Source organism: Protobothrops mucrosquamatus, unplaced genomic scaffold (genome assembly GCF_001527695.2).
Source record: "Protobothrops mucrosquamatus isolate PMUCROS unplaced genomic scaffold, P.Mucros_1.0 scaffold1274, whole genome shotgun sequence".
NCBI lineage: Eukaryota > Metazoa > Chordata > Lepidosauria > Squamata > Viperidae > Protobothrops > Protobothrops mucrosquamatus.
In genome coordinates this window covers 487,343-501,430 of record NW_015387480.1, presented here as the reverse complement: position 1 = coordinate 501,430, position 14,088 = coordinate 487,343, and the positions used below count along the sequence as shown (strand labels likewise).

Here is a 14,088-nt window from a genome sequence, read left to right as displayed (position 1 = left end):
GCTAACTGAATCAAATTATGATTGCCAGTTTTACACAGTTTTATTCAAGCATATACCTTGAGTGCAGCAACTTTCGTAGACACAGTGAAAATTAGCAATCTCATCTTCTTCTGTGGTCCTCTTTATTATAAGTAATGAGAGAAAAATGTAATGTTTTTCTTTGCTGCATTATCTGAACACTAGATGAACTCCAGGGTAAGCAGAAAAACATAACCTTCACCATCACTGGCTGAAAACAGTTGGATTTCATGAAGAAATGAGAACATTATTCAAGAACACCCATCACAGTGCTTAACAAGATTTAATGTACATTTATTCTTAACATGTGGAACATATAAATTTTATACTGAATAAATGATATTCATTAAGCCAGAGGAAAAGGAGGAATTTACATCAAGTTTTTTTGTATTTTTTAAACTACATTATTTTGAAATACAAATGTGTATTCTTTGCACTGAAAAATCTTTGAAGTTGTGTTTTCTTTTTTTCCCCATATATGTTTTTTTTTTTCTGTAGACTGGTAACCATTTTCTTAAATCAATCCGTACGTAACCATTTCCACATCTTGATTTATAAAGTAAGTTGTGAGCAATTGCTCTCCCGAAATAGAGCATGACTTTATACATACAGAAACTTGTACATTACCCTCGTGGTGTTTTTCTTAGTTTTTGGAGTTATGGCCCAAAGAAAATAATAATAATAATATAATAATAATATAATAACAATAATAATAATAATAAAATTAAGTCTACCATCACTTTGTAGTTACCACATCATGAAAAAAATAAATCCTTGTACTTGTTTTATTTATTTTTTTAAAAAAAGATGAGGGTATGTTTAATGTACAACTTCTATATACAACACTGCCTTTAGGCAATAAAAATATTTAAAAAATGATTTAAAGGAATTGTGATGAACTGTCATTGTGGAAGGTCAAACAATAGATATTGATGTTGACAGTTCTGGTGAGGAAGCAATTTGTGTTGATCGTCTTCAGAGTTTTGTTTTTACTTTCTTAAAGAATTGGTTTTGCTCCTAGCATAGGGTAACCGTTCTCCTGCAGAGAACCCAAGAAAATGTTGTGGGCAGATGAGGAACTGACCCCCTTTCCTTGACCATCCGCCACACCTACATCACTATCATTCTTCTATTGCACACAGCGCTTTGGGCAACGGCATTAAGGATGGTTGGAATTTCTTTTGTTCTTAAAAAATAAAAAGCACATTAACTCAGCATATTTTATCTCCACTTTTGCATTTGAGAGTGGCATGCCCCTTTCTCCCAACATCAAATCATATTTTGCTATATTCTGACACCCCACCCAATTCAGGGTTGCTTCCCCTCCCCCAAAAATATGATTCAAACATGGGAAAAACAAACAAACACTGACAAAGATAGCTATGAAAAAGAAACGTGATCTTTGAATGTACTAGAGACAGACTTTGGTTAAAAAAATAAAATAAAAAAGATGTACTTATACACATAGACAACAAATATTAAATCCATAACTGTTCAAATTAATGTTTTGAAATTCCCAATTGGTAAATAGTGAATGGGGCAGAGGAGCAAAGATTCTTCTTCTTTTTCTTCTTTTTTTCCCATTCTTCCTACACTGGATAAACAGGTACAGAAACCAGCCAGTTATATATGACCCTTTAATCTCCACTCACACATGCTTGTTTCTCACTTGTGTCATAACTGCCCTATCTGAAAGAGTACATCACAGATGACAGATGCAACCATAGAGTTCAGGACAGCTGATATTGAGATATCCAGCAAGCGGCCCTCATGTAAAAGGAATTCGGAGCGGTTTTCCTCCACCCGAGCCATGGCCAACAAGGCCTTGGCTGCCCTGCACATCATGTCCACGCTAGGTGGCTCTAGAGGCGGAGGCTGCACGTGCATAAGGTTATGCTGGCTCTGCTGGTACTGGGCCATGGTGACCCCGTCCTCCAGGAAGCTTATCAAGTTTCCAATGCTTCCCTTCTGCACAGCTATTGCCCTTGCTGCTAATGTGTCCCCTCGGGCGAGGTTTGATAAGAGCGCCATTGACATTTCTCGGCAGACAGGATTTTTGCGGTCCCCAACGTACCTAACCAAAGTAGCATATAGTTTCTCCTGACGACTGAATGGGGGCGTGGCCAATATAAGGTCCACATTATTGTCTTGGATACTGAGTTTACACAGGGTTTCCAGTACAAGTCTCTGAGGCGAAAGGATTGAGTTGGGCCCCACAGTTGGAAAAGGATCTTGTGCCTCTGCTGAGGGGCACACCATCCAGTGCAGTAAGCCATCCAAAATTGGCAAACAGATGCTTTCTGTATAAGCAGATAAGTCTAGCTGCCCAGAAATGTTGGCTAGTGTGACCAATGTATTATCCCTCAAAACCTCAAGGCAGTCCCACCACCATTCATCCTTGCTGCAGGCCACCCCTTTGTCCACTTCTTCCTCTTTTTCATACGTCTGTGGTGTACGCTTTCTTTCTGGGTGCTCATGATGGAGAAGAATCAACTTTCCCAAGATTAACACCAAGCCTGGATGTTTGGACATTTCCACATCATTGCCAGGCACAAAAGATAAGCTGCGAACAATATTTGACACACAGATGCAACGTTTGGCCAAAGAATCTTGCCAGTGTATAATGGTGCATAGAGGAGTTTCATCTCGACTTCGTGGCTCATCTTCCAGCAGTTTGATATTTCGATGACTTTTCACTTGATGGATCCCAAATGGAAATTTACTACTATCTGACTGAGAGTTAGAGTCGGGGTCTTCAGACAATGCTCCCGGACGAGCTGACAAGACATCATCAATAGTGGCTGATATGCTTTTGTCTTGTTGTTCCTCAGATTCTCCTTTGCCCTCTACATTCTTCTTTTTACCTGAGGAGACTGATAGAGATGGCCGCCTGCAAGGAGGAATCTCCATCTTACTCTCAAAGTGGGTCTGAATGTGTTCGGTTGTATCACCCCCGCCAAGTTGCCAATGAAGAAGCCCACTGTTGAATTCCTGAACATGCCCCAGCCTATCAGATCGGTCAACAACAAATAAGTTGTTTTTCTTTACAATTTTTATTGGCAACTTGTCAAACTTACTGGCTTGTTTTGGCCTCTCACTTGGATCAAGAATGGCACCAGGTGGAGGAACAAGAGTGCTCTTTCCTTCTTCTGTATTCTCATTTTCTTCTTCTTCCTCTTCTTCCTCCTCATCTTCCAAATCATAAAAGTAATCAATACATTCATCGTTTTCTTCCTCTTTCCTGACATCCTCTGTTGCAGACTGCCCATCCTCATTCAGAGATGAATTATGATCTTGCAGTTTTGATCCTGGATGTCCCACTTCATATTCCATAAGGATCCCAAAAATATCAATCAGGCATTTTCTAAAATATTCCACCAACAGCTCAAGAAAACCAGATAACTGAGGAAACAAAGGGAGGAAAAACAGAAAAAATGGTAAAAGGGACATGTTAGACCATTATAGAATTGTGTAAGTAAGAAAGGAATACATTTTTTTAGAAAAAAAAAATTTAGATTTCCCTTTACAAGATTCAGAATTGATTAGTCCTTTCTTCCTATTTACATATAAAACAAATATTTTTAATACAGATATTTTAAATACTTTTAATACAAGTGACCAATAATCTGTAGATTATAGAGTTCAGAGTACACCATAATTAAAAAAAAGTTAACAATATGAATTCCTTAAAAGTTTACTTTTGAGTAAATACTTTTTGAATACTTTTTAGTATTTAGTCCATATGATTGTAAAAGTGAATTGAGTCTTGTTTTCAAGGAAATTTCCTTCCCTCTTAAAGCATGTAAACCATTACATATGATCCTGCAGCTACAATTATTTGTATAATGAGCCGTGGTGGCACACTGGTTAGAATTCAGTATTGCAGGCTAACTCTGCTCACTGCCAGGAGTTCGATTCCTTCGATCCTGAAAGGCTCAAGGTTGACTCAGACTTCCATCCTTCTGAGGTCGATAAAATGAGGACCCAGATTTTGGGGGGCAATATGCTGACTCTGCAAACCGCTTAGAGAGTGCTGTAAAGCACTGTTAAGTGGTATATTAGTCTAAGTGCTATTGCTATAATTATATAATCATACAATTATTTGTATAATTCTTTGCCTTAGCTTACTTTACTTTAGCAGTTAGAACAAGAAGACTCATGGCTTTTACATTCACAGGTTGGTGTAATACATGGAGTTGAGCAAAAATCCAGTCCCGTGGCATGACAACGTGCACCCTTACCTCCCCATTACATTACATTACAGGAGAACAGGAAAATTTGCCATTTGTTGAGCCACCCTGTACGTCTTCTGTGCTCTTTGGAGGACTTGCCCTACTCCTAAGGGGAGTTGGATGGCTTAGATATTGGAAAGCATAGCAACAAGGAATATGGGCTTCCCCCTCCATTTACAGAAGGAATGGTGACATTGAGATGAAAAATAACCAACCTACCTGCGAGAGATTGAAAGTAGCCACTGTACTGTCATCGTACAGAAGAATGTTAATAGTGTCTAATGCCCAAGTACTTTCTGCAAGAAGTCCTGATTTAAGAGACATCATCACTCGCCAGGCTTCTGGACTCACTGGAAACAAACAAACAAACAAAGCAAGAAAGCATTTATTAAGAAGGAATCTGCAGCAGCATCGGAAGCCCGAAGACAGACATAATTGGCTTTTTTTAAAGAGCAGAGAGATGCTATACTTGCATGAGTTCCAAAGTATTTCCAAATAATTTCCGATGCCCTATTATATATTTGTATGAAAAGAGCTAGACTGTTGTGAAACTGAAGGGATGACCCTCTCTAAAATCTAGGAAATTAACAGAGACAGTAAGGTTTTATCTCAGTTAATTTAGAAATACATATGTAGATGTGTCACACATGCTTTATGGTACACAGTGAAAACCGTGTCTATTCTGATGAAATGCTCTGCTTTAATATTGTAAAACTCAGTTAATATCCATATCCTTTAAAGCAGTGGTTCTCAACCTTTTTAATGCCGCGACCCCCAACCGGTCGTAAGTCGAGGACTAAACCGGTTGTAAGTCGAGGACTAAACCGGTCGTAAGTCGAGGACTACTCAACCGGTTGTAAGTCAAGGACTTTCCCTGCCCGGGAGCGCCGCGCATGCGTGGTTCTGCCCCCTGCACCGGCCGAGGCGTAGCTGGCAAGCGGCAGAGACAGAGTAGGCCGACCACCAGCTGGCCCAGCCCAAGGGAGGTAAGGCACCCACTGGAAAAGGGGGAAAAATGACGGACAAAAAAAATGGCGGACAGCCTTGCTTGGCGACCCCCGTGAAATGGTCGATCGACCCCAAATGGGGTCGCGAGCCATAGGTTGAGAACTGCTGCTTTAGAGTAGGACAGTGTAGAGAAAAAGCAGCTTTATAATGGAAGAGGTTGACAGAGGACAGATCACCACTGCCATATGTTTATTAGTTTCTTCCTCTAAAGAAAAAAAAAATAAGTTTGCTTTAGCACTCTTACAATGCTCACTTAAAGCATACACTGATAAAGTACCAAATTTAAAAAAAACAAAGCAAAAAAAAACAACCTGCTAGGAAACTAATTCTCCTGGAGTTTTCTTTTAGGGAAGGAAAGCTACCAATAGAAGGATAGTATTTACAGCTTGAGTGATATTCGAACATATCTGTAATAGTATCTTGTTGCATGTTACAGAGACATATTCTGTAAGATGCAACACGATACTATTCATCAGCAACTTTAGAAAATGGGGCATATATTAGTGCAATAAGACTATTTTTGCTCTCTTTCAAAAAGATGACTGATCAGCATGTCCAGAATTTGTCAATATCATATCTCCTAGATCAATTTTCCAAGTAACAGTGCTGCTATACTGCTCCAAGTCAAGCTTCCACAGCCTTTACATATATTTTAACTGTTTCCTTTTGTCAAGAGTTACTACTCCATCAACAACTTTACTCCTTGAAAGAGAGCTTTCAAATGAAAACAATAACAGTCTTTATTGTTTAAGAGTTACTAGATATAACATGCACTGTATGTGAATGCAGACTTTTGTTCTGAGATCATAAGCAATCACTAATTATAAACAATATAAACTACTATGAAAGTACACAATAAGAACAATATCATCTTAAAATAATACTGTATTGTACCTCTCGCAACATCAACTTTCATCTCTCTATTGAGGTAGCTTGCTTATTTCAAGGGGGAACAAAACATTAAAAGATTTGGAAGACTGTACCTAGTATAAGAGCTCTTATTTTGGTAACATAAAAGAAACCATTATACTTCCCTGAATATTGAGTATTTATTTGTAGTTTAGTGATTGATGATACATAAATCATTATTCCTCCCATGAAACAAATTTGAGCTCAGCTTCAATTTAATAAAACTAATTTCTTAAGTGAATTAATATACAGTAAATGCAAGCTCTACAAAATTAATGTAAAAAGTCTCTCTGTCTGTAAGGACAATAGGAAGACTTACCAATATCTTTTGAGGTAATCTTTCGCCTTGGTTTTAAAACTGGCTGGGATGCTTCTACCGAACCTGGAGGAAAAGTGACTTCCCGCCTAAGAGATGGTGGTGGCTGTGTTGGAGGACCTGTGACCTGCGAGACTGGAAGAGTGGGCATAACTTTAGGCATCTTCATAGAGGATAGGAAAGGAGATTTACTGGGAGACATACGATTTTCATGAGAACGTGGGAAAGATGCAGGGCTAGGAGCTCGAGATATGTGGTTTGGCATTGATGGTGGCGTCTGATAGGATGACTGAGGAGGTCGAGTAATAGGCTGCATGGAAGCAGAGGATGACATGTAAGAAGGCTGTCGCTGGTTGACATGAGAAGGCCACTGGCTTTCATGGTTTATTCTCTGGTCAGGTACCATTATATCATCAGTACGATTCATCCCTGGATAAGGTGGGGCCTGTGCAGGGACCCCAGGGCCTTGCCTGTTCTGATATGGATAAGACATATCATTTCTTGTGGGCCATATATTTTGTTGAGGGCTTTCACTGGAAGCTGATGACTGCATAGGGCCAGCAATCATCTGTGGAGGTATTCCATGTTGTTGCATTTGTCCAGGACCTTGGATCCTCTCTCTGTTATAAGGATATGGATATTGTCCCTGGATGGGTCTCCTATCTGGTCCAGAGTAAGCACTGCTGTACTGGTTAAACAACTCCTGCTGTTGGTTGCTGTATTGCATGTTAAACATATCTCCATCATGACGTTTTGCTGGAGGTCCATATATACCATCCATATGGCGTTTGTAGTTCTGAAAAAATAGACACCAAATATTTACAGTAACATAAAATATTGGTGCATTGGTGTGGTAGAATAATTACAATATACTTACAATATTTTAAATAGACATAATCATCTTTATTTTCCTTAGTGTTTGAAATACGTACAGTGACCTTTTAATTATTTGAATAAATATGCATAAAGTGGTTGAAAGTTTGTCCATAAATAATACATAACATTTAAAATGAATAATGATTTTAGTGTCACATTGTATGAATATGACCGTAGGCATAAAATGAAGTACCAATTTCATTTTAGGAATTGTTTTGAGGTAAATACTACATCATAATTAAATGTCTTAATATTTCTTTTCCAAATATTAAGTTCTGGAAGTGGGATCAGGAAGTTTGATAAAAATGTATTTATTAAGATGTTTTTAGATTTCTGTTTGATTCTGAATGCTGAATATTTTTTATAACTTTAAACTCATTATTCTGAGAATAAAAGAAAATATCTGTTCTTTCTTACATGAAAAAATGCTATGGTATTGGAAAACATGCCCACATAAATGTATAATATGAATAAAAGTACTCTAGTTTGGGATAAAAAGTTTATTTAAGAAACCCTAAGATAAACCTAGAATTTTCTCAGTCAATAAAACAGAATAGTTTTAGTGAATGTTCTGCATCATTCATAACATTAGCCAATTGTTGTTCAGAAATGTTCCATATAAAAGGATACAAATATAAATTTCTTGTAAGGAGCAAACATCATTGTACTTTTATTTTGCCAGCGCCAAAAGCTTAGATTTATAGAATGAATTTTCCAAAAGGAATACTATAAAACTGTTTACCTGCTGCTGTGGAAACATTCCTGATTGGTGTCCTCCATAGGGGGGCTGTCCAGAAGGAGGAGCTTGCATTGGATACTGCGGTCCATATGGTTCATGCCTGCAATGAAAAACATGAGCTGTACATTAGTGCTTATGATTTCTAAAGTGCCTCAAAATATTGAAACTGCTTGTCCCATCAAAACAGTTTATATCCTTCATGAAGCCTGAAAATCTCCACCAGCATCCTCGGTTTTCGTTTCAAATGTCCTCCACCAAATGCAGTACAGTATATTTTAAATGAAGTGGTTTAAATTTTCGATTACACTTAATTCCACTCAATCTTATTCAGTACAAATGTAGCAGAGTAATTCAGTGATCACTCTCTTATAAACTTTATCTACTGTTTTATGGGGTAATAATGTACCAATATTTTTTTTTTAAAAAAAGTGATGTCTCTGTTCTCAGGATTGAACCTGCCTACTATCAGATCAAAACAACTAGTGGCCTGGATGCAGACACGTTTCACATTTCTTCTGATGACTTAGCAGGCTATGGTTCCACGTTCTTGAATATCACTTGGCAATGTCTGAATGAGCTTTAATACAAAAGCATCTGACTAAGGTACAGTAACTGAGAAGAAATACAACTGGCTGGCAGAAGCAGATTCCATACTTGATATTCAGAATGTTGGCAACAACATATGATTACCTAATTTTGCTAGTGTTACAGTTTAAAAATGATGTATGTATAAGTGAGTAATGCATGACCTAATACACATTCTAATATTAGGTTTTTTTTAAAAAAATATTACAAATCTGATAGATAGTTGAACTGGAATACAAAGAAATAATGATATATAAAACAACAGTAACAATACTAAGATCACAAACATATCTAATAAAAGCAACTAAGAGCCACTCTTTTAAACTATTTAAATGAGCTTATTATGTATTGGACTCCGAACTTAGGAGGTTTAGGTGCAGCCTCAAACCTACCTGGGATTGGAGAAAAGCATCATCTAAATATATTTTATCCAAATAAATAAAACATTACTAATATTATGATAACAGCACAAATATCATGATCGGAAGTGTCACAAGTACAGCAGAAAAATACAGACAATGGGGCAAAGGAGAATGGAGAGTTTCGGTTGTGCACATCGTCTGTGTGCCAGTCTTGAGACCTATGCCCAAAAGACAAGGCATTTACCATGGGAGAAAAGAGACCGAATTCCCCAATTTCCTAAGCAATGCAGTTTCCTTGTTTATTGCATTGTTGCATTAAATACACATATGGTTGATTTATAATACCTCTATAAAAATCTATATTGCCCCAGTGGTCTCAAGTGGAGAAATCTGCTTAAAGTGAAAATAATTGAAATTCAAGAATTTTGTCACTAAAAATATAAGCTGTTTAAATTGTATTACATAGATAGATAACCTTTATTGTCATTTTTTTTTACTGTGGGCACATTGGCATACATTAAAAATGAAATTTTGTTGCAAAATTTAACCAAATTTTGTTAGTTAAATTAGGTTAGAGATAATTGTCGTGTTATGACTTTATAGTGATGTGTGAAACAAATTTACTTTAAGGTTTAAGAGGAAGCAGCAGCCGGTATTTCAAGCACATGTTCAATTAATTTATCTATGAAAAGACATCAACAGAGAAACATCTGAGAACCTCACTGTTTTACAAATGAATGTAAAGTAAAAGGCTGAGAAAAGTATTCTATGGTGAACGGTTTTATAATGTGTAAACATGCTGTAATCTCAAGTTCTCTACATGTTCCAAATGAATCCATCTCTAGAATCCAAACTTTAAAAAAAAAAATCCAGAGTAAAGCATAAAAACCATCTACCAAACACTGTAACCATGCAACCATCATTATTCTCAAGGAGCTTATGCCAAAGTCTTGCAGAAAATCCGAGAGCATGAAACACAATACAGCAATCCAGTGTAGCAAATTGCACCTCCTATCCAATAGCCCTTAAGATTTAAGATTATCTGTTAACACAGGTATTTTAAACAGATTAAATTATTCACCTTTGTTGCCCAGGATAACAGTTAGGAGAGTACATGCTTGGGTCACTGTTTGAAGGCACCATGTTGCTTTGACCAGGTGCTCCCATACTGCCTTCAGGACCCAGCCCATGATCCGACCTAAAAATGACAAAGGAAACCTCACACTGTAAAAGCACTTATTCTCCAAGTCGGGTGAATTAAAATAAAATAAAAACCTTATGGAATAGCCAATTTCAATACCAACATTTTCTTTGAGACTGAAAATGTTTTATAGGCCACTGTGGACATTTTGATGAATAAAATTTTAGAGGCTAGCTCATGCGCTGCTGTTTGTAAATTTTGCCTGATGTATAAAGAACTATGCAACTGCGAGTTTCATATCGATTCATGAAACTTACTTAGGATTCTATGTAATTAATAGCTAAAAAGTAATTGTAGAGAGTAAAGAGGATGATCTTGATATTTATTTTATTTATTTGTTAAATTTATTTGCCACCTATCTCTCCATGGAGCCACCCAGAGTACCTTATTTACAGAAATGAAACACAATTAAAATGATAAAAAATAACAATAGTAAAGGAATAAAACAATAAAAATAAACAATGGAAGTGCAACAATATGAAATTAAAAAGATGAGTGGAGGGGGAGAAGGAAGCTGAAGCAGGAGATGGGGTCAGCTAGTTAGTCCAGCAGCCACCTCCAGTGATGTATTTCCCCTACTGGATATCCAAGCCTCATTACAAGGTGACAAAAAGTAGAACATATTTTAAGTCCAGAATGTCCAGATAGTGTTTGGAAGCAGATCAGACAAACAGTTCTATAATTCACTGAACTATAAAAAAAGGGAGGAGATACAAAACAATCAATTTGCAAAGTTCTCTTATTGTAGACAATCTCAATAAAAGTAGTTTTAGCTTTCCTGTGGAACTAACTTCTTGGTTTGGTCTACCTAATAATGTTGACCTCAATCTTGCAAGTCTGTGTTGTTACTTCCTTCTTGAATTAGGAAGCTGCTTTTGAATGTTATGAACTTTACTCTTTATCACCTTGGCAACGGACCTTGGGTATCTCCCTTAATATCATTGCTCTTACTCTTTATAGTCATTCTCTTTCTTAAATAATGTGATTATTTTTTCCCCAAAAATAAAAACATTAATGCATCATAATCCTTAAGAGGCTACATTTACACGATGAATTAAACCATTTTGAAATGGATTCGTTTTAGCAATTTTTGGTTTAAAAATCCACTGGCATTTCTAATATTCTGTTTCAAAAGAAACAGAATCAGTGATGGAAACTGATTTGAATTCGTTATCTTTTTAGGAAAGTACTATGACATAAAGCCTTCTCTATTATTTTAGCAAAGTTTATTGCTTAATATACATCTGCAATTGTCTTTTTCTTGCTGTCAATTTTCTTAGTAGCAGTTTTCAAAAGTTATCCATAAAGAAGGAGGTACTTCAACAAATGAGCCAAAATTACAATATATTGCTGCTTTTCTGGCAGATAAATAATGCTAAACCAGAAAGTTCACATTGCCAGGCTGCAGAAAAAAAGACACATTCTGCATGGATGTTTTTTTTTCAGAATACTGAAACATGGCAAGAAGTTTACATTTACTAGTATAGCACTAATTTTCATGCAGGTTGAATGTTACTGTAAATGGTATTATTTTGAAGAGAACAAAAAAAAAGGTTTTGCTACTTTGTGTATTTTATCATGCTTCTACAGCCATTGTTCGCCACCCCCTCCCCTATTTTAAGGGGGACAATTTGCTTTTCCAAAGAAGGATCTCCCCTCTACTGAATTCCAGCCAATTAGCAACCTCTCTCTTGCTTTGGTTTTATGACTAGGAGTGTGTGGTGGCCTAGCAGTTGAGGCACTGGGCTTGTCAACCGGAAGACTCAAGTACAGTTCAAAAGCATGCAAGTGCAGTGTCTTGGCAGTGTCTTTGGGCAACACTGGCTTCCTCGGCTAGGCAACAGAGATGAGTCCTGCCCCCTTAGTGTCAGACATGACTGGGTAGGGGAAACCTTGACTTTTTTATGGTCTTATGATGTGAGCACAGAACTAAGCTCTCCCACTAGCTTATCTTTGAATTGGGTGTGGGTAGGGATGGGAAGGAATGTATCTCCGTTACCTCTCAGAGGTATCAAGTTTTGTCCTTCTACATTGGTGAGTGTATTGCTTGTCTGCATACCAGAGAATATTGATTCCCACCACATATAAGTTATCTGTGTTGGGTCACAATGTGAATGAGGATATGCTTCCAAATGGAAGTACTGCTACAAGAAAGGGTGATATTTATATTGGGAAGGACATATATATGCATCCTCACCCTGCTCCAATTAATCAACAAAGTTTGACTTTATTGAGGCTGGGATGTATTAAATCAGTGGTTCTTAACCTTTTTGAACGAATCGCCCCCTTGAGCCAATGAGGAAGTTGTCATCGCCCCCCTCCCCCAACATAACCTCTCAATCACAACTTTGCAATACTGCAGACCTCTTAAAATGTGAAATGAATTTATATAAACTTTCATTTCTCTCCCCCAGAATAAAGTTAATAATTTTGTGGATGTGAGGGNTATATATCACAGGGTAGTCAAGCTACGTAGAACCACAACTGCTAGCTTGAAATGAGTGAAAATGAGAAATTTTCAGGGGGAGTGCTGGCTGTGTTTTCACTGTGCCTTTATAGAGCAGACTGGGTGGGTGGTCAAATCTTTCCTCTCCCTCCCTTCCCCCTTCTTTCTCCAGGTGAGGAGAAAGAGAGGGGGAGAGAGACACTTGCGCTTCCTCTCTCTCTTTCCTCTCTCTATCTTTTTTTCTTTCCCCTTTCCCTCTCTCTTTCCTCTCCCTCCCTCCCCCCTTTCTCCAGGTGAGGAGAGAGAGGGAGAGAGAGGCACTTGCGCTTCCTCTCTCTCTCTCTTTCCTCTCTCTCTCTCTCTTTTTCTCTTTCCCCTCTCCCTCTCTTTCCTCTCCCTCCCTCCCCCCTTTCTCCAGGTGAGGAGAGAGAGAGAGGGAGAGAGAGGCACTTGCGCTTCCTCTCTCTTTCCTCTCTTTCTCTCTTTCTCCTCTCCCTCTCTCTTTCCTCTCCCTTCCTCCCCTTCTTTCTCCAGGTGAGAAGAGAGAAAGAGAGAGGGAGAGAAAGGCACTTGTGCTTCCTCTCTCTCTCTTTCCTCTCTCTTTCCCCTCTCCCTCTCTTTCCTCTCCCTCCCTCCCCCCTTCTTTCTCCAGGTGAGGAGAGAGAGGGAGAGAGAGGCACTTGCGCTTCCTCTCTCTCTTTCCTCTCTCTCTCTATCTTTTTCTCTTTCCCCTCTCCCTCTCTCTTTCCTCTCCCTCCCTCCCCCTTCTTTCTCCAGGTGAGGAGAGAGAGAGGGAGAGAGAGGCACTTGCGCTTCCTCTCTCTCTCTCTTTCCTCTATCTTTTTCTCTTTCCCCTCTCCCTCTCTCTTTCCTCTCCCTCCCTCCCCTTTCTTTCTCCAGGTGAGGAGAGAGAGGGAGAGGCACTTGCGCTTCCTCTCTCTCTCTCTCTTTCCTCTCTCTATCTTTTTCTCTTTCCCCTCTCCCTCTCTCTTTCCTCTCCCTCCCTCCCCCTTCTTTCTCCAGGTGAGGAGAGAAAGAGAGAGGGAGAGAGAGGCACTTGCGCTTCCTCTCTCTTTCTCTCTATTTTTCTCTTTCCCCTCTCCCTCTCTCTTTCCTCTCCCTCCCTTTCTCCCCCCCATCTTCTGCTCAACTCACATTCTTCGCTGACAAAGCAGCCGGGACTCCGGTGCGCCTTCTCAGCCAGCTGGGCCAATGGTCCCGCAGCTGGAGATCGCAGGGGCTGCTCTCTCTCAGGGCCGTGGCTTGCGGGAAGGCTGGCCTGCTCAGCAGAGGCTCTGGCAGGCTGCTCCCAGCGGGGATTCCAGGCTTCCCCGTGCGGTTCCCCGACCACGTGTACCTCGGACGGGGCCAGCCAGGGAAAGGGACTTCCTGGCCG

At 38.9% G+C, this 14,088-nt stretch overlaps 1 protein-coding gene across 1 annotated transcript in view; it reads right to left on the bottom strand.

The window, feature by feature from the left end:
• Positions 1-1,477: 1,477 nt before the first annotated feature.
• ARID1B (AT-rich interaction domain 1B) overlaps positions 1,478-14,088 on the bottom strand; it is a 378,023-nt gene continuing 365,412 nt past the window's right edge. The window contains exons 19-23 of the mRNA XM_029285097.1: positions 10,127-10,243; positions 8,102-8,198; positions 6,487-7,279; positions 4,470-4,600; positions 1,478-3,420 (exon numbers count right to left, since the gene is read on the bottom strand). Of these exons, the coding sequence (XP_029140930.1) occupies positions 1,693-3,420; positions 4,470-4,600; positions 6,487-7,279; positions 8,102-8,198; positions 10,127-10,243 (2,866 nt within the window). The 3' untranslated portion in view covers positions 1,478-1,692. The remainder of the gene's footprint in view (positions 3,421-4,469; positions 4,601-6,486; positions 7,280-8,101; positions 8,199-10,126; positions 10,244-14,088) is intronic.